Source organism: Lynx rufus, unplaced genomic scaffold, assembly GCF_022079265.1.
Source record: "Lynx rufus isolate CCGP_SWC_20201006 ecotype Redwood Valley unplaced genomic scaffold, mLynRuf1.p SCAF_5, whole genome shotgun sequence".
Lineage (NCBI taxonomy): Eukaryota > Metazoa > Chordata > Mammalia > Carnivora > Felidae > Lynx > Lynx rufus.
This window is the reverse complement of record NW_025814867.1, coordinates 29,780,113-29,799,540: the sequence shown is the minus strand read 5'-3', so window position 1 is coordinate 29,799,540 and position 19,428 is coordinate 29,780,113. Positions and strand designations below refer to the sequence as shown.

At 43.7% G+C, this 19,428-nt stretch overlaps 1 protein-coding gene across 1 annotated transcript in view; it reads right to left on the bottom strand.

The window, feature by feature from the left end:
• Positions 1-292: 292 nt before the first annotated feature.
• LOC124527128 (inhibitor of carbonic anhydrase-like) overlaps positions 293-19,428 on the bottom strand; it is a 40,746-nt gene continuing 21,610 nt past the window's right edge. The window contains exons 9-17 of the mRNA XM_047100393.1: positions 19,067-19,209; positions 16,591-16,681; positions 15,371-15,412; positions 12,129-12,284; positions 9,096-9,237; positions 3,428-3,492; positions 2,736-2,920; positions 1,214-1,400; positions 293-327 (exon numbers count right to left, since the gene is read on the bottom strand). Coding sequence (XP_046956349.1) covers positions 293-327; positions 1,214-1,400; positions 2,736-2,920; positions 3,428-3,492; positions 9,096-9,237; positions 12,129-12,284; positions 15,371-15,412; positions 16,591-16,681; positions 19,067-19,209 — 1,046 coding nt within the window. The remainder of the gene's footprint in view (positions 328-1,213; positions 1,401-2,735; positions 2,921-3,427; positions 3,493-9,095; positions 9,238-12,128; positions 12,285-15,370; positions 15,413-16,590; positions 16,682-19,066; positions 19,210-19,428) is intronic.

Sequence of the window (19,428 nt, the reverse complement as noted above, 5' to 3'; positions counted from 1 at the left end):
TGAGCTAGTCTTATACAGTTCTTTACAAAGGTACAATTTAATAGATATTAGATTCAGAAGCATAACTCTAGTATAAAGACATAGTTTTCTCCCCTCAAATCTGAGAACATTTAATGAAGTTTTCTGAGAAGACACAATAATTTTCATTCATTTTAATTTTTTTATCAGTTCCAGCACATAATTACAAAATAACTGAGGTTAACACAGGCCAAGGTGCAGACAAGTGAGAATGTGGCCCCACCATATCTCAGGCACTGAGCATCCCCATATGGTTGTCCACTTTGATCAGTGTTTAATGTACGTGGAATGTACAGGCATCCAGAAGTTCTGTGAAGCAAAACATAAGAGAAAGAACTTCAGGTACTGCCTATGCTTGCTAAACACAATTCTGTTCCTCTTTTCTAAAAGTAAATGCTAGGTAATAACAATTTTTTTTAAAATCTCTATCTGTCTATCTATCTCCTGATGTCAGTGCTATACTTAAATACCAACATTTTCCTTTCCTCCTGCTCTCATCATCTCCAACACATAATATAATTCAACAAAAATTCAGGCACACCCCCAGCAATTTGATTATCCCAGCTCTAATTTTATTTCTCCAACTTAATCCTTTTTGAGGCAGCTATGCCATTCTAAAATACATACACATATATAAAAACATATATATGCATGTATAAACTATGCCATTTTAATATATATTTATTTATATATTTAAATATAAATATACATATATATAAAATAATATATATTTATTTATATATTTAAATATAAATATACATATATATAAAATATACATATAAAAGGCATATTATAGTGCTAACTTCATTTTGCTTCTATTAATATTATTTATACATTGACTTAAAATCTTTGAAAATTGATCCTCTATGAGTCATGCTGTGGGTCATCTCCCAACCTTCTCCCTACACTGAAGTGCTCACACATGTGTACCTTTTCATTTTGTTAGCAAAAAAAAATGGAAATGCACAAGTAAACAAGTCCGATTTCCAAATGATCTCAAGTTCTATTGTACTCTCTGTCTCCTTCAAATGATTTGGTCTTTTCTCAGGTAGTCTTATACTGTTGTCTAATTGAGTTGCTTCACTGGTAAGTCTGAATCCTCCTGCAGGGCCAGGAGCAAGCCCTCTCCATCTTTATGTTCCTATCAGTACAGGCCCAGGGCTTGGCTTACGATGGTCCTTAATACTCTACTCACCAGAGTGTAAACATGGTTTCATGTTAGCAATGGCCATAAGATACTCTGGTCCTAAGTATTTTCTGTAAGTTGTTTCATCCTGAAGGTTAGCCAAACACGCAGTGTCATCACTGAAAAGCAGATCCTTGTTTGAGGATTCAAACATCTGGAACATCCTGTATTCAAACCCATTTCTTCCAAAGAGCTCCTGAGTCAGACAGACAGACAGACAGGCAGAGAGTGAGCAGCAGCACCAGGGAGCACAAGGTTGTGTATTCTGCCTCAGAAGATCTAAGTCTGCTGGGCTGCTTAGCTCCAGCACCTGGAACCCTGGGGCACAGCAACAGTTTAGGAGGCACCATTAATGGCAAAGAGCATGGCCTCTGGGTTCAGATCCTGGGCCTAGCTTTTGTTTGTCATGTGACTGTAGGAAAATTCTTTACTAAGCTCAGTAAACCTTGTTTACTCATTTGTAAACAAAGATAATAACCCTAAATAGTAAGATGATGTATGTAAATTAACTGCTAAATAGGAAAAGCTTCAAGTTGGCCACTATATCACAGTTCCACCAATCACTGCTGGATATTTTCAACTTCCTGGGTCACGCTTGCCTGTCTTCCTGCTGCCCGAAGCCCTTGCTGTCTTGCCTCTGCTATTCCCTAGATCTGCCCCAGGCACCTGACCATTTCCATCTCTTCCTGCCCCTCCTCTCCTTTCTTTCGTTCAGCCCCCCTGTAGCCATGGGGGCAGCTTGCCCTTTGGGAGATGCACCCCTTCAAAAGTCGATGACAGAGAGCCTTTTGTTTTGCCAGTTCTCCCTGGGTCATAATCCTTTAACTGGGATGTGTGGGCAGCATATGCTAAGACATGGAATGTTCATCTGGGGCTCTTCCAGGAATGGGGTGTGTGAGTGCAAAAGGCAGATGAAGCTTTGGGTTTTCCTTAAGATCATTTGATTTAGGCATCCTGCTACTCCATAGCCCTTGTTGGCTGCCTGTAGAGGTCATGAGTTGTTTGAATGTTAGCTCTGGAACTTTCATGAAGCCTGAAACAGTGCTTGGCCTGCCCAGGCTCATTAATGCATTGGGACCCACCCTAGGTCAGGTAGAGCAGCCTCCATTCTGCTCTTCCCACAAATACCTCACCCTTGTGTTAAGGGCTCTGAGCCAACACCCTTATTTCTGTGACAGAAGAAGAAAGAGACAGCTCTCATGGAGGAACTGAACAAGTCCAGGAGGTACCAGGAGTCTGCTCAGAGAAGCAAGTGAGTCTCAGGGAGATACTTCAGATATCCACATGTCCAAGGCTTTTTCAGTCCACTTTGATACCTTAGACAGCCCCAGAGCACAAAGTGAACATGGCCACCATCTAGCTTTCTGCTTTCATCAGAGGCAGGGTTGCAAGAATCTAGTTCCACATCCCAGGGATAAAGTCCCAGGGAGAAAGGGTATGAGACTGGGCTGGGTGTGCCTATCAGCTCTGCAACTGACCTGAGCACTCAGTTGGGAGGACTGTGTGGACAGGACCTCCTGTGTGGCCATACCTGTTGGTTGAAGAGAATTCTGCGAACAAAATCTGCCTTATCTTTCCTTGAGACCACGGCATGATTTGGGACTCTGGCCAGGTGGCAGTTCTGAGCTTCAGTCACAGGTTTCCTGGTACCATCGAGGCACAGCAGCTCAAAGTCTTCATGCTTCAGATCCTTAGCCCATGCTTCAGTGTTCTTTCCTAGGGGGAAGGAAGGTGGGTCAGCCACAGCAGACAGCTTTGGTCAAGGTGGCCTCACTGGGGGGATGTGACCAACCACCAATGTCTGGGAAAATCATAGAGACATGGAAGAATGAAATAATAAGGCTTTAAAAATAAAACAGAAAAGAAAATTCATTTTTGGTCCTGTTAAAGGCAAAGATTTCTTAAACATCCCCCAAAAAAGCACTAGCCAAAAAGGAGAAGATTGGTTGAACTATATTAAAAATTAAATTTTAACTATATTAAAAATGTAAATGTTAATCAAAAGACATCATTAAGAAAGTGAAAAGTCTTTCAGAGAGGGACAAGATATTTTCAATCCATATAGCTGATAAAAACTTGTATCCAGAATATTTAAGGATTGCCTATATATTAAGGGAGCTAGACACGCTTTAATAAACTTTCCTGGTTACCTGACTGGGGAGTGACTTCCCATAAGAGACTCAGATTTTTTCCAAGGGAGGAAAGGACAGCACAGACACATACCGTCAGTGTTCTGAAAGACCGTGCGATCCTTCACAAAGGCCACGTCTCCCTTCTCAACCAGACACCTGCACAGCAAGGGTCCAGTTAGTGAGGAGGATCAATAGGAGTGAGAGGGAGAGACACCCAGAGGGAACCACCTAGGGGTTCACACCCCCTCCACCAGAGCCACCAGGCACACCTAACACTGACCACATCCACACACACAACTGTAACACCCAACTGTCCCTGGGAATTGGAGGGGAAATGTAATAGAAAAAGAAATCTGCCTGGGGTGCCTGGGTGGCTCAGTTGGTTAAGCATCTGACTTTGGCTCAGGTTATGATCTCATGGTTCGTGGGTTCGAGTCCCATGTTGGGCTCTGTGCTGATAGCTCAGAGCCTGGAGTCTGCTTCAAATTCTGTGTCTCCCTCTCTCTCTGCCCCTCCCATGCTCATGCTCTGTCTCCATCTCTCTCTCAAAAATAAACAAACATTGAAAAAGAAATCTGCTCATTTTGTTTCTATTGTAGATAATAACCCTTGTTTGGTTCCTATTTGAAATACTGATTGGTTTCTCCAGAGAAGATGCTTGTGTTCTCCTATTAACAGGGATATTCAAGAACGGCTCTTTGGTTGGATCAGAACTCACATCAGAGGGGCGCCTGGGTGGCTCAGTTGGTTAAGCGTCCGACTTCAGCTCAGGTCATGGTCTCACGGTCCATGAGTTTGAACTCTGCGTCGGGTTCTGTGCTGACAGCTCAGAGCCTGGAGCCTGCTTTGGATTCTGTGTCTCCCCCTCTCTCTCTGCCCCTCCCCCACTCATGCTCTGTCTCTCAAAAATGAATAAATGTTAAAAAAAAATTTTAGAAAACTCACATCAGAGATTAAAGTCAGCATGGAAGACATGATTTTGAAGGAGTCTTTTCACATTCAGATGTCTAGTCAGCTTTAATAAAAGTTAATGTGCACCACTTAGATATGTTTTCATGATTAATCCCCTGAAAAATGTTTCTCTGTGTTTAAGGTCCATTTTTTATGAGAAATGTTGAACATACTAAAAATCAGTTCTATGACATCCAGTCAGTTGGCAATTGATACTAATGATTCATTATCAGGAGCACCTCTCCAGTTTTCTCTAACTTCAGGTCCCTCTATACTTAGCTAGGATCAGTTACTCCCATTCAATTTTTCTAAGCCTTGCCCTATTTCTTTCCTCCACCCACTCTCCATATAGTCCCAGTCCTGAATAAGCACGATCATCTGCCTCAGGTGTGTCTGTACCTCAGCAGGGAGGCAGACCAGAGACCCTCCCGATCATTAACTTCTCTGGGGCATTCCTATGTTCCTTGCTCTACTCTAGATCTGTGATTCTCAAAGTGTGAGCTGGGATCAGCAGTATAGGTACCAGCTGTGAACCTTTTAGAAATACGAATTCTTGGGCCCCACCCCAGACCTACTAGATTAGAAACGTCTGGGGGTGGGGCCCAGCAATCTGTGTTTTAACAATCTCCCCAGGAGATTCTGTGCTGTAGTGGTGAGAACCACTATTTCAGATAGCCACCTCCCCATTCTATAGAGCAGTGACTAAAATGTTTTCCAAATTTCCACATACTTCTATCTCTCCACATTCCCTCTCCCCAATACTCACTCTGACATGTCCTCCTGCTTCCCAGAGAAAACACAGATAACATCACATGGGCTTTCTTCCAGCCAAATCTGTCAGTCCAAGTCTCCAGTGCTCTTCTCCTGCCCATCAGGCACAGAGAAGAAACAAAGGTCTCCCTCCCAGCAGGTGTCCTCCCCAGGTGCCTTGCATCCCATTCCTGCCCATACTCTCAGGCACTTTCTCATAGTTTTCGTCTTTCTCTTATGCAATTGGAGTCTTTCCCTGTTCCCTGGGCTCTTTTTATCAGCATTTATACTTTTCTTTTTTAAAAAACAATAATCCCTGTTTTGATCCCACATTGCCCTCAGCAATGGGCCTCCCTCCCCGACTCATCCAAACACCTACAAGTAATCATTGCACTTACAATCAGCATCCCTTCTCACCATCCTCACTGACCCCTGCTGGTCAGTTTATGGGATTGACTCACTATTGAATCTGCTCCCACCAGATCCAGGGGCCAGTTCACTATACTCATTTTATCTGGTCTCTCAAGTTCGTCCTTTCCCCAGTTTGAAATGTTATCTCTGTTATAGACCAGATATAATGTGTCCACGTATAAGTGTTGGAAGTCTATTCTCTACCACTGATTTGTCATTTTTGCACATAAACAACTCTCTACTGATCATAATATTGCAGTATTATATAGTATTACAACATAATTTTTATATCTAGGAAAACAAAATTCCCTTTATATAATTTTATTTAAAAATTGACTTTCATTTGTCTACCAAGCTTTAATATTTTGAGAACTGACTCCTTCCCCCATCTCCCCCAATCCACTTGGTCACGGTGGAAGCAGCTAAAACTTTACAATGCAACATCACTGCATGAGTTGTGTGAACTCAAACTTTCACTGGAACTGGGCTGACAATCCCATTTCTTGAGAATTGGGAGAATATATTATAGTCTGTGTTTTACTGCTTCTGTAATAATGTTAATCACAGACATTTCCTTCCATGTAGACTGAAAAATAGAGAAAACCATCCTGCAGGGAAAGACAAAATGAGGCAGATGTGGAGGGGACGGGGGGAAGGGAGAGGGAGAGAGAGAGAAGCAGGGTATGTTCCCTTATGCTAAAAATTAATTCACTGTTTATCTACAATTCTAATTTGGCTGGACATCCTAAATTTTATCTGGCAACTCTTGCCTTATAGTATCTTGGCTGTCTCCTGAGGCTCAAATCTTAGTCCTTACAAGGTGGAAGCTCCTTGGGTTTTTTCACTTGCAACCAAAGGAGTCTTTATTCATTACATTAAAGAAAAAAAAATTCAACAAGTAGATAAAATATATAGTATTCTATAGAGTGAAAAGTGCTTTAAAAAAACCCATAAAGCAAGAAAGGGGGATGTGAAATATTGGTAAGGGCATGTGTGTGTGTATGTGAAATTATAGTGGCCAGGAAAGACTCCCTGATAAATCCTAAAGAAAATGAGGCAACTAGCTATGATATGAGGAGGAAGAATACTCTAAGTGGGAATAAGAGCAAGGACAAAGACACTGAGGCAGGAGTGTGCCTGATGTCTTCAGGGAATAGCTAGGATGCCAAGATGGCTGAAGTAGATACAGCAAGGGGAAAGATGTAGGAGATGAGGTCACAAAGGGCCTTCCCAGGTCATAAAGAGGCCTTATAGGTCAAAGAAGGACCCTAAATTTTACTTTGAGTGATATGGGAAATTACTGGAGGGTTTTAAGCAGAGAAGTGTGATACTCTGATTTATATTCTAACAGAATCACTCTTGCTGATATGTTGGGAATAGACTGGACGTAGGAGGGAGAAGAGGATAGAGCAGATGCCTCCTAACCCTTTAAGAATGTATGATAACAATCTGGAGAGAGATGATGGTGGTTTGGATCAAGGTGATATCAGTGGAGATGGGTGATGAGGTCAATTCTGGTTACCCTTTGCAGGTAGAGTCAACATGATTTGATGAAGGACCAGATATGGAGTCTGAGAGAAAGAAAGTAGACATAAATAGCAGACACTAAGGTTCTGACTTTTTTCCAAAAGGAAAAATGGAGTTGCCTGTAACTGATGTGGGTAAGACTGCTGGAGGTACAGGTTTGGGTGGGAGTATGTGAAATTTTAGAAGCTCAGTTTGGGACATTTAAATTTGAGACAGTGATTAGAAATCCAAGTGGAGATGCCCACTAGGCAGTCTGGAGTTTCATCTGGAGTTCTGAAGAGAACAGGAACATAAGTTTGGGAATTGTCAGCATGTAGATGGATCAAGAGTAGATAAAACCACCAAGGGTGTGAGTATGAACAGAGAAGTCCAAAGACAGAGCCCTGGGGTGCACCAACATGTTGAGGATGGGGAAGTGAGGCGGAACCAACAAAGAGACAGGTGCAATAGCAGGAGAGGGAGGAGGGAATCCAAAAAGTGTGGTGTCCTGGAGCCAAGGAGGAAAATGCATCCATTGGGAGGAAGTGATGGGTGGTACCAATGATACTGGTCTGGTAGATGAAGCAATGCAAGGACTGAAAACTGGTCCTTCATTTGGGGATGAGAACAAGTTGTGTTTCAAGACACAGCTCTGACAATTCCAGTCCTCTGTAATATTATATTAGTGCCAAGGAGACCATCAACCCTAATACCAATGCACTTTCTGATGTAAAAACAAAAACAAAAACTACGTTAGCCTAGGTTTCATGTTCAGTATATAGTGTTGTAGTGGATCTGTGAAAATATGTCATTTATGTACGGCTTATGAAAGAGAAAATTTTGGAGATGGCAGGACAAAGTCATCTGGCAGTGTGACAAATAAAGGGGCCTTTCCTAGAGGCTCACACATTCTCCACACAACCCTGATTCATACAACATGCCTACTGCCTCCAAGTGTCCCGTGCTGCTCAGCACACTTAGAATTAAATCTACCTCCCTGATCAGGTTGATAGGGCACAGAGACATATCCAATGCCGCAGCTCCAGCTCTGCACACCCCCAATCCCCTCTCACCCATGCGCCACCCCCCCTCCCCATCATGGCCTTTTCTGGCCTCAAACACGGCACAATTTGTCCTGCCCCATGCCTGTATCCTTGCTGTTCCTTCTTCCTTAATACTCTTCCTCCAGATTTTCTGAGGTCTGACTCCCTGTCAATATTAAAAACTTTTTTTAATGTTTATTTATTTTTGAGGCAAGAGAGAGAATGTGAGCAGGGGAGGGGCAGAGAGAGAGGGAGACAGAATCTGAAACAGGCTCCAGGCCTTGAGCTGTCAGCACAGAGCCTGAGGCGGGGCTCGAATGCATGTACCATGAGATCATGACCTGAGCTGAAGTTGGACGCCCAACCCACTGAGCCACCCTGTCAATATTTAATCCTCCTTCCTTATGCAATTCCCTTCCCTGTCAATATTTAATCCTCGATTCATACAGTCCCTTCCACTTGCTGTTATCAAAACTGTCCACTACCCAAGTCACTACCACACTACCCCCTTCTGTTCCTTTGTAGCTCCTACCTCAGTCAGGAAGTGATTGGCCCTTCATTTATATTTATTGTCCTACTCTCCTCATGAGAGGAGACAGGGAGCAGGACCTACATGTGTCTTGTTGCTGCCATAACCCCTCTACCTAGACCAGTGCCTGCCACATACTAGGTGCTCAATAACTGTTTCTTGAATGGATGGGGAGCCTAGGAATATCTATTTTTAAAATGTACTCATCAGCCAGATGTAAGAAGCACATGCCCAGTACCCCTCCTCTGATTTTAACCTGAGACTCTGAAAGATTCCATGACTTGTCCACAATCACACAGAAGAAAAGAACAAAAGTAGAAGCATGGCTGTGACCCTGTACCCCTCATTCTTGCCTCTCCTCAGGTGCCCTAAGTCTGGTGGGTCTGCAGAAAAGTGTTCCAGAAAGGAGCTGGACTTGAGTCCTTGGGGCCGGTGGGAATCTACAGTTTTGTTTTCTAATTCTGGCTCCTCTTACATGCAGTGCCCAGATGCTGGGGTGATAGAAAAGATGAAAGGACAAGAAGTTCACTGGTTGGTGCCAAAGAGAAAGGTGCACAGACACTACTCACCTGAATGCCCCACTGGAGCCATAGTATCCCTCATGGTTGTTGGGAGCACAAGTATGGGCTGGGTCGTTGCCACCACTGCACAGAGCACAGAGACTGGAATCTGGATCAGACCCAGGGGCACAGCTTTGACTGAAGAATTCATCTGTGCAGGAAAACACAGGAGGTCAGCTCTGCCTGCCTATGTTAGAAAGAGAGCCCCAGATTTTATCCCTAGAATTGCCACATTCAGGTGTTTGATACCATATTATTAGAAATAAGAACCTTATGGAACTAAAAAATAAAGGTTGCATCTAGAGTAAAGGGGAACTGGCTGAAGTTGGGACAAGGGTCTGTGGAATAGAAGTGGCACAGGGCAGAGGTGTGGAAGGACAGACACAGTTGTAATCCTAAGAGACACAACAAAACTGAAAGTCCCAGCTGGTTGAAATTGTCCCCCATTTTTCCTGCCCTCTGCTTCCCTTGCCTTTCCTTACAAGGTATTCCACCTTGACTCCAGATCCAGGAAGGGGCCTGAGAGACCCAGCTGCCAAGCACTGTGCTGGGCCCCAGGGCACTGTGGTAAGGACGTCACATAGGCCCTGCACTCCGGGAACCCAAGCTTGTGAGCAACAGTCATAATTTAAGTAGCCACACCAGTGAATTTATCCACCTACCCCCACCAACCCCCACTTGCTCTGGGAAAGAAGAATATGGTTCTACACCTGCAGATAAAGGAATCTAGTGCAGACCTGGGAGTCAGGGAGAGGCCTTAAGTAGAGAGATGAAGAATGAATAGGAACAGGTTTTCCAGATAGGGAAGCATCTGCAAAGGCCTTGGGCAGGGGTTGGGGTGGGGAGCAAATGACACAGAAAGGTTAATAGAGGTCGTTGAGCTGGACCACCTACTGCAAGAGTCAGTGGGGAGAAGGCAAGGTCCAGATCCCCTTTTATACCTTTGTGTAGATTTTGTTTTTTATCCTTAGAGAAATTAGGAGCTTCTGAAGGGCTGTAGCAATGGTAGACCAGGTATAGTGGGCAGGATATAGCAGGTCTGCACTTTGCAAAGATTGGTCTGGCAACAGGATGGATGGAATCCAGGCCAGATGTGGTGTGCAGGCAGCAGGTTACTGTTGTAGCCCAGGAGAGATGAAGGCAGCTTGAACTAGGGTAGCACTAAGGTGAGGGAGATGGTGGTGAGGTGGGGGGGGGGGGCGCGGAGAACTGACATCACTGGTGATGGATGGGTACATGCAGGATGACAGCTTGGTTTCCAGCTGGCGCAAGTGGATGGACTATAGGGTCCTCCACCGAGCTAGGCAGCTTTGGAACAGGACCAGGCTCAGCAGAGATGATGCATTCTGTTTTGAGCTTAATGTGCTTTTGAGATATTCAACTAGATAATGTCAAATAGGCAGTTCTGGAGGTCAAGGAGAGATCTGTGCTAGGGATAACAATGTAATAGTTATCAACATATAGACATAATACTAATAATAGTGATAGCAGCAAACATTTATCTACTACTGGTTATGTGCCTAGTTTTGTATGTATAGTATTATTTGTTTAGATAGTAATCAAGGCTGTAGGTATGGATATGAGTGCCTGAGGATTGAGTTTAGAGTAGGAGAAAAAAATTTTTTTAAGCAACTGAAACATTTATTAACCAGAATGGGAAAGTGCATTTTGTAGGGGTAGGAGAAAAACCAAACCAGTGTGTTTTCACAAAAGTCAGGAGATAGTGTTTTAAGGTGATTTGAAGAAAGAAAAGTCATGGAGGAATGGAGTGGAGCATGACCTTTCAGCTGAGCAACATGGAGGTCATGGGTAGCCTTGATCAGAGTTCTTCCTTATGCAATGACACAGGGAAGCCAGAAGGCAGGGAGCAGAGGAGTAAGTGGGAGGTGATTGGCTCAGACCTTGCTGTTAAGAAGTCTGGCAGTAAAGAGGTGGAGAAACAAGTCAAAAGTGGGAGGAGACTGCTGAGAGAGGCTGGACTTTTAAAAATGGAAAACATTGGGTGAGTTCAATGTTGAAAGAAATTGTTGGCTATACCAGAGGAAGAAGTAGTAACCAAAAGGGTGAGGCTCTAGGGAAGGGTGTGGGGGAGGGGCCCCCACGCAAAACACAGGTGGAGGGAGGCTGAGTAGATATAGCCATCAGTAGGCCCACAGCTTCGGCAGTGGGATGGTGAGGGGAAATTTTTCTGATCATTTCAATTGTCTCTGCAGCTGAGATAAGTCATCTGCTGAGAAACTTGGTAGATGGGTGTGGGATGGAAATGTGTGGACAGTGAGGACATTAGGATAATTATTAGGAAGTGTGCGGGGGGGGGGGGGGTTGGCGTAGAGACACAGTGGGGGTGCTCATGAGTGCCAGGGGCCCACTGAGGCCAGCAGCTAGAGCATTTCCAGTGGAATGAACTGCTGGGCCCTGTGACTTCTCCAGCCATGTTTAGCTGCTAAGGTGCAGAGGGTGAAGAGAGCAGGGAATGGGCTTTGCATAGGAATGGGATTTGTGAGATGGCAAGAGAAAGCAGGGGACAAAGGGCCTTTTAGGTATTGACAAGAGTGTTGCTAAAATGACGAATATGAGAATCTAAGGGAGATAAGGGTGAAAGTGAAAGATAAAGTGTCCAAGGACTTACTGGTATAGGGTTTTCAATTTTTAAAAAGCAGCCAATCTAGTTTATATGGGAAAACAATACAACACACACACACACACACACACACACACACACACACACACACACACACACTACTCTTGCTCTGTAACCCCAGGCTTGTTCCCCGAGCTAGTGGTAATACATAAAGAAAGGGGTATTTCCCTGATATCTGCCCTTTGGGCCAAGCCTCTCCCCTCAGAAGTGAGGAGGTGAGGAGAAAGGGGAGCACCCATTCAAGCAGAGGTGAAGCTCACCTGTAATGTCTGCCCAGCCCTTGACCCCACTACCCACTTATATCATCCCTTGGCATTCCTTGCCATTGAACTGAATTTCTCTCCTACACAGGCACAGGCCCAAGGAAGGGGCTGCCACACCACCTCCCAGAACATACTTACCAAATTTACAGGACCCAGTTTTGTTGTATATTAAACCCATGGGAATGTTCCAGCCTGCAGAAGTACCAACTGCAGGGTGACAGGACTTCCTGCCTTGCAGGGAGTTCCAGGTGAGGTCGGCACTTGGTTTCTTAACCACTGCAACGACGTAATAACCTTGCAACACAGATACCAAGATGCAATTTCAGTAGCTCCAGGACCCTCTGAAAATGTATTCTAGAGCTGCTACAGTTAGCCCCTCTTGCCACTCTCTCAGGGGAGGGGGAATAGCTTGAACCCCTCACCTTACTTTAGCAGAAGACCCTTCCAATAACTATCATTATTAGGTATGGGGCCAAACAGTCTGATGACTGCTCTCCAGACATGTCTACATGCATGCATCCAGAAATTTTTACACATGTATTTCATACTTTCAGTTTTATCCTGCTATACATTCTTTACTGTAAGATGCTTTATCCTCCATCAATGATATATTGTAGGCAACTTTTCGATTCAGCAGAAATAGATACAACTATCTCATTCTGTTTATTGGTTAAATCTAAGTTATGTTCCACTATATGGAAATACCATATTTTGTAATCCTCCTACTGGTGGGCATTTATGTTGTGACCCACTTTGCCAGATTACATATCATCTGCATAAATTTTTATACATATAAGTGTGCACCTGTTGAAATATTTCTGTTGAACGTTAAGTCATAAAGAAAGAGCTTTAATGACTTCTTTTTTAAAGTTAAATCTCAGGGCTCCTGGGTGGCTCAGTCCATTAAGTGGCTGACTTCAGCTCAGGCCATGATCTCATGGTTTGTGAGTTTGAGCCCTGCATCAGGCTCTGCACTGCAGAGCCTTCTTGGGATTCTCTCTCTCCCTATCTCTCTCTGCCCCTCCTCCACTTGTGTTCTCTCTCTGAAAATAAATAAACTTTAAAAAGAAATAAAGTTAAGTTTCTGATATTCTAGATATGACAATATTGTTTTCTCTAATTGTGACAATTTAATCTTCTTCCAAATATTAAAAATTCTTTTCTAATTATATATATATACATATGTATATATATGTAATTAGGAATATATATATATATATATATATATATATATAATTAGGAATATACATATATTCCTAATTATACTGCATTCACTTTCAAAGTAATGCCCAGTGTCTTTGGTGGGAGTAGGCCTTCTTGTCTTGTTCCTGAAAATAATGGGAACACCACTGATATTTCATATATTCCTATCCCAATACTATGTAACTGAATGTGCTTATTGAGTGAGGCCTAAACAGCAAACCTAAATTTATAAGAAGATTAGAATCATAAATCTTCAGAATTAGAAGCTGGTATGGTTCTCCACCGCCACTCCGAACCCCTCTCCCCACTACACTCCCTCTCTTGCTGTTGTGATTCAGGTCTCTAAATATTCAAGCCTAGAAAAATTGGAAGTCAACATGGCAGGTGAAAGATCTGCCTTGCCAGTTACTTCCTAAATGACCTCAGACAAGTCACTTCATATCTAGATCCCCAGTTTCTCCTCAGTAGAATGGTGACAATGATACTCATCCCAGGGGCTGATTTAGGGGGATCAGATGTGCTAATATGGGCACATTGTACATTAGACTAGGACGGGGAAGTTACACTGCTGGGTTTCCAGCTACGCTGCTTGTGGCACAAGCAGTACCAGAGTCCTTCTTTCACTGCAACAGATTCTCCCAAGGCCACAGCAAACCCTTGCTTACCAGAATGTGCTCTATTACACCATTCCAGCAGCCAAATACTGTTACAGTGCCTTTCCTGAGGTGTAGCTGTTTCTGCACAAATAGCATCAATTACTGTCATCTGGTGTGTGTGTGTGTGTGTGTGTGTGTGTGTGTGTGTGTGGCTTTGGGGTTGATACCTCTCCATCTCTACTCACATCTAACCTTCTCCATCCCAGTCAGCCATCCTGAACTGTCTTCTAAGCATCTTTGTCCACCTGCATTTGCCTATCACTGAAGTTCCTGGCAATGTCAACCATTCTTCAAGCAGAGTTCCTTCTGACTTCACATATTCTCCAATCGATAGATTGCATGGCTGAGAAAAATGCCAGCCCTTAGGGTTGAGGGTGAAGACACAACTCACTGAAGACTGTTAGCCATGAAAGCAGAGGGGGAGAGGGGCAGCATACCCTAGGGCTTGGGTTCTGTTGCACATGAAGGGGAGCTGCTGCAGGGGAGCTGCTTTTGCACCCCAGGCAGCTTGGTGGAGTGTGGGCACGGCGGGGCCTCTATGACCCCATTCTTAGCAGGGAACAGAGATGTTGCTGGTGCTGGGGTGCTCCAAGCCCAGGCGAGCATCTGTTTTCACCTCAGGATCCTCTGTCACTGTTGTTTTCAAAACCTAATGTGTATCAGAATCAGCTGGAGGTCTTGTTAAAACACACAACAGTAGCCCCATCCTTGGAGTTTTTGACTCAGTGGATTTGGGGTGGAGCCCAAGAATTTGCATTCCTCATAAGTTCTCAGGTGATGCTGATGCAGCTGGTCCAGGTGCTACACTAGATTGAGAAACACTGGTCCATTTTCCAAGAGTAGGTACTTCAAGGACAGATTCAGACCCTCTCCGCCCATGTGGAGACACAGATGGGAGAACTTGTCACCTGGTCTACTCTAAAGATGAGGTCAGCTCCTCTGCTATTAAAATCAGCTGGCCAAAAGCTAAAGGGTTGAGCTCATCTTCCTCCTCCTCTTCATTAGAGCAGGTATGACTCTCCTCCTCTCGTGAGGCCTCCACTTGGCCCGGAAGTGCCTGGAACAGGCTCCTGCCTCCTGGCGCAGAGATGGGCAGGCAGCATGTGACAAGGAGTGGGGTGGTGTGTCGGGAAGGGCAAGGGGATTCCAGTCACACTACCTCTTCTCGAGCCCAGGTGCAGGCACTCCCTGGCTGTGCAGCCCTGAGCCTCACTTTCCCCATCTACACAACACGGGATAATGATGCCCACATCCTAGAGGACCGCTGAGAAGGCTAAACGAGAATAGTGCAGGCAGGAGTCCTTTGTTGACTGTAACATACCCTACAAACGGGAATTATTGCTACAGCTTCGTGACAGATTTGCTCCTTAACAATAAGCTGTGGTACTGGCGGCTACTCCTCATCATCCTTCTGATTTTCTTACAACTCTAATAACTTTGGTTTATTTTTAAGACTTTCCCCACCCTCTCCCCCAACAATGGCCTTTATCTTTGACCCCAGTGTTACTGATTCTGACTCACCTTCCATGGGTGTATTCACACACCTAGACTCATCCTTAGGCACTAAAAAGAAAAAAAAAAAAAAAAACCAAGATAATGGCATGAAACTCTCCTATTACTCAGTCCAAAGTCATGAGCTTCTCAATCTCAAGAGTGAAGGATAAAATTAAGCAGTGTGTCATTGGTTATCAACAAGCAAGTTTCTGTAGGCCTATTTTACCCCTCTCTGCCTGACCTTTGCTATTTGAACATTAGGTTCCACCTCAGAATCTCCCCAACACTCAGGGGGTTACAGAGAAAGAAAATGAGATGCCCTTTCAAGAGGGGCAGAGGCCACTGAAGATCCTGACAAAGATCTTTCTGCATTTGCTATGTGATTGAAATCATCCTGACATCCTTCTTCTCTGCAGAACCCTGGACTGTGGTGGGCAATCATCATATTCTCGTTATGTTGGAGGGGAAAAATCGAATCCATGGAGTCAGAAAACCCTAGATACGGTCTTCATTCTACCTTGGACACATCATTTAACTTCTCTAAGCCTTAGTTTTTATATCAGCAAAATGAAGCTACCATTATTTACTTAGCAGAGTTGTTCTGTATTGAAGAATAATGTATGGTTTCCTGCTCACCGCCTAACCGATGAGGTACTTCATAAATTATATTGGTGAAATCCTCTTTTTCCCAGCTTTATTTTTTTATGTGAAAGGATCCCCACTAAAGAACATGTCCCTGTAGCATCACCCCTCAATCTTCCAGTGCAGCTGGGGTGAGTTGATTTTGGACTAGTAAATTTGGCACAAGTATTGAAGTTCATGTGGCTCAGCCCCTCCTTTCTTTATTGAAGAGAGTGGGGAGAGGTTGGTTTAGATCTTTTCAATGAAGATTTATGACAATATGTGTTCTCCTCTGCCCTCAGCCATGGGGTAAGCCAACAGACCCGTTCTCCTGAACTAGTGGGTAACTCTAACTCAAGGGCAATTTGGCAAGCCCTGCAGCCAGCTCTGTACCATGCCCTCCAATATCACCTTTTAAGTAATAAAGATCTCCTTTGATCTCATTCTGCCTTATTCCTGTATCCATATCTTCATTGGTTCTGACTCTGGGGAAAGAGGATATTATCTGCTAGCCTCTTACATTCCAACAGTAGTTATTATCTCAACAATGAACTAAATCGTTTCTTCATCTTTCATGTCAATGGCCTCGAGGAAATAAAATAGCGAGAGGCACCGCCTCCACTTACTGTAGTTTTCTGCCAGGACAGGCACTAGACCACACTGGCCCGCTATGTAGATGAAGCCTCCATCCAAAGTCATGGCATCAGCCTCTCCTTTCTGAAGAAATAAATCAGTAGCACAAAAGTGAGGCTGTTTCCTGTCTCACTGACCCTCAGAGGTTTTCTGTCTCATTAGCTTTATGTCACATGTACTTTTGATTAATCAAGACTTCTGCCATATAACCACAGGGTTTAGAAAGCTGGACATGTTGACCCAGGAGCAAGCACCCAACCCAGATCATACTCCCTGGCATCTCTGACCTCTCATTAGTCCCATGTTGAGTACTGGACATGTCCTTAACACATTTTATTTGTGACTGTTACTACTCAGCCATCTACATGGCCAGATTCAGAGACCGTATTTACTAATGTTTCTATGAAACATGTTTTCTTCTCTATGGTGGAGTTCAACTCTGTTCCCATAATCCCATTAGCACTAACTCAGAGCACTAACACAACAGAGACATTTGATAAACAATTAATTTCTCCAGTTAAATAATTCATTAATGGTTAGGTTATTGTTTAAATCAATGAAATTTTCCAACAGCAGAGCAAAAAATGTATAGATAAGGTCACTGTGATAAAAACACACAGATACATACACATGCTTCGCTTTTGATCTATTAACTGCCTTACTAGAAATTTATCTTAAAACAGTAGCAACTATAGAAACAAAAACTTACCAAGCCCTTACTATACATCAGGTCCTTTTGAAACACCTTCCAGTGATTATCTCATGTATTGCTCAGAAGATCCAACAAGGTAGGTACTATAATCCTCCCCCTTTTATACATTAGTGAACTAGATCAGAGACAGCTTAAATAATTCCTCTAATAGACAGTCACTAAGACTAAAACATAGTTTCATTCCTTAGCTCATGACCACTAACCCACACAGTCTCCAGGATCTATTTTAAAATTTTTTTTTTCAATGTTTATTTATTTTTGGGACAGAGAGAGACAGAGCATGAACGGGGGAGGGGCAGAGAGAGAGGGAGACACAGAATCGGAAACAGGCTCCAGGCTCTGAGCCATCAGCCCAGAGCCTGATGCGGGGCTCGAACTCCCGTACCGCGAGATCGTGACCTGGCTGAAGTCGGACGCTTAACCGACTGCGCCACCCAGGCGCCCCATCCAGGATCTATTTTAAAGGACACATACCTCAAAACTATTCTATATTTTTTTTTCATCCATAAAATGGGCTCCTGAGCTTATTGTGAGGATTAAATGAGTTAATACAAGATAAGAGCTCATAAACATACTTGGCTCATAGTAAGTAGCTTCACAAATATTAGCTATCATTACTATTAAAGATACACCTGGAAATACTGAGGTCATAGAACAAAAATATTCGATCCATATTATCTACAATAGCAAAGGATTTGAGAATAAATCAAATGTAGGCATTTATAAATTAGTTAAATAAATTGAGGCTGAAATACTTGGTGGAATATTATGCAGCCATTAAAAACATATTTTAAACAAATATTTCATTACCTAAGAAAGTACACCTTCTGTGCTGACTTTAAATAATAATAACAATAGATAACATTTATTGGCTGCTTACTATATGCTAGGCAATGTCCCGAGCACTCAAATTCATTTAATCTTTGTAACCGACAAATTTAGGAGACTGTATAAATTGCCAGATCTTAATGTACAGGTTATTCCCAGGAAGGCTTACCAAAATACAGATCTTCTTTCTTCAAGAAGACTGTGTGTCTCCTAGGTTTCTGTCAATTTTTTAGTATTTGATTTATAATTTTCTTTTTTTTTTAATGTTTATGTATTTTTGAGAGAGTGCCAGTGGGGGAGGGGGCAAAGTGAGGGGACAGAAGCGGGCTCTGCGCTGACAGGCTGACAGCAGCAAGCCTGATGTGGGGCTCAAACTCACTAACCACGAGATCATGATCTAAGCAGAAGTCAAAAGCTCAAATGACTGAGCCACCCAGGTGCCCCCTGAATTTATTTTTTCTAATCACAAAAATATTGTCTGCTCTTAGAGAAAGGAAAGTTAATAACAACACAACTTCATAACTCAGAAATTATGGTCATGATCTCTGAGTTAGGATGTTGTGAATGATTTTATTTATCTTTCATTTCTCTTGTAGCATGTAATATTTTTGGCACCAGAAAAAAGTTAAACTTAATGATTCAAGGACTGAGAAGGCTGATTTGCTTTCATAATCCACACCCTGGGATGCCACCCCACTTCCCAAAGCTCCCAGGACTCCAGAGCTAGGTACCTAAGGAGTCTGGGTCTTGGGCCAGCCTGAGCTGGAGGGGTGCATTGGGTGGAGTTGCATGGGGCTGAGGAGGGGGTGGGGCAGCACACAACAGGTACATCTTAGCCTCATGGCTGACAGGAAGACATATGGGAAAAGGGCAGAGAGGCCATGTATCTGGGTGTCCAAGCCCAGCTGTGGAGGTAGGGCCCTCCTTACCACTATGGCAGCGATGCAGTTCTCAGTGGTCTCCTCCATGGTACACTGTAAGGCACCACCACTTACAGCACTCCACTCATCGCACTTGACCCTCTCATGGTGGCCCACTGCACACCACAGCACCCTCTGGGAGTCTTCCACACCTAGGACAGGTGGAGAAAAGCCCAGCATGCAAAATAAGTCCTCACATACGTCTGGGAGGTTAGTGCCACTGACTGCAGAATGGCTGCCCAATGGTGTCCTCACTGACAGCAGCAGAGTGGGCATGAGACATCCCTGCTCATTCCCTGCCTATCACCCTCTGGGAGAAATGGGGAACTTAGTACTCAGAAGGAACAATGAAGGCAGAGCAGTCCCTCTCC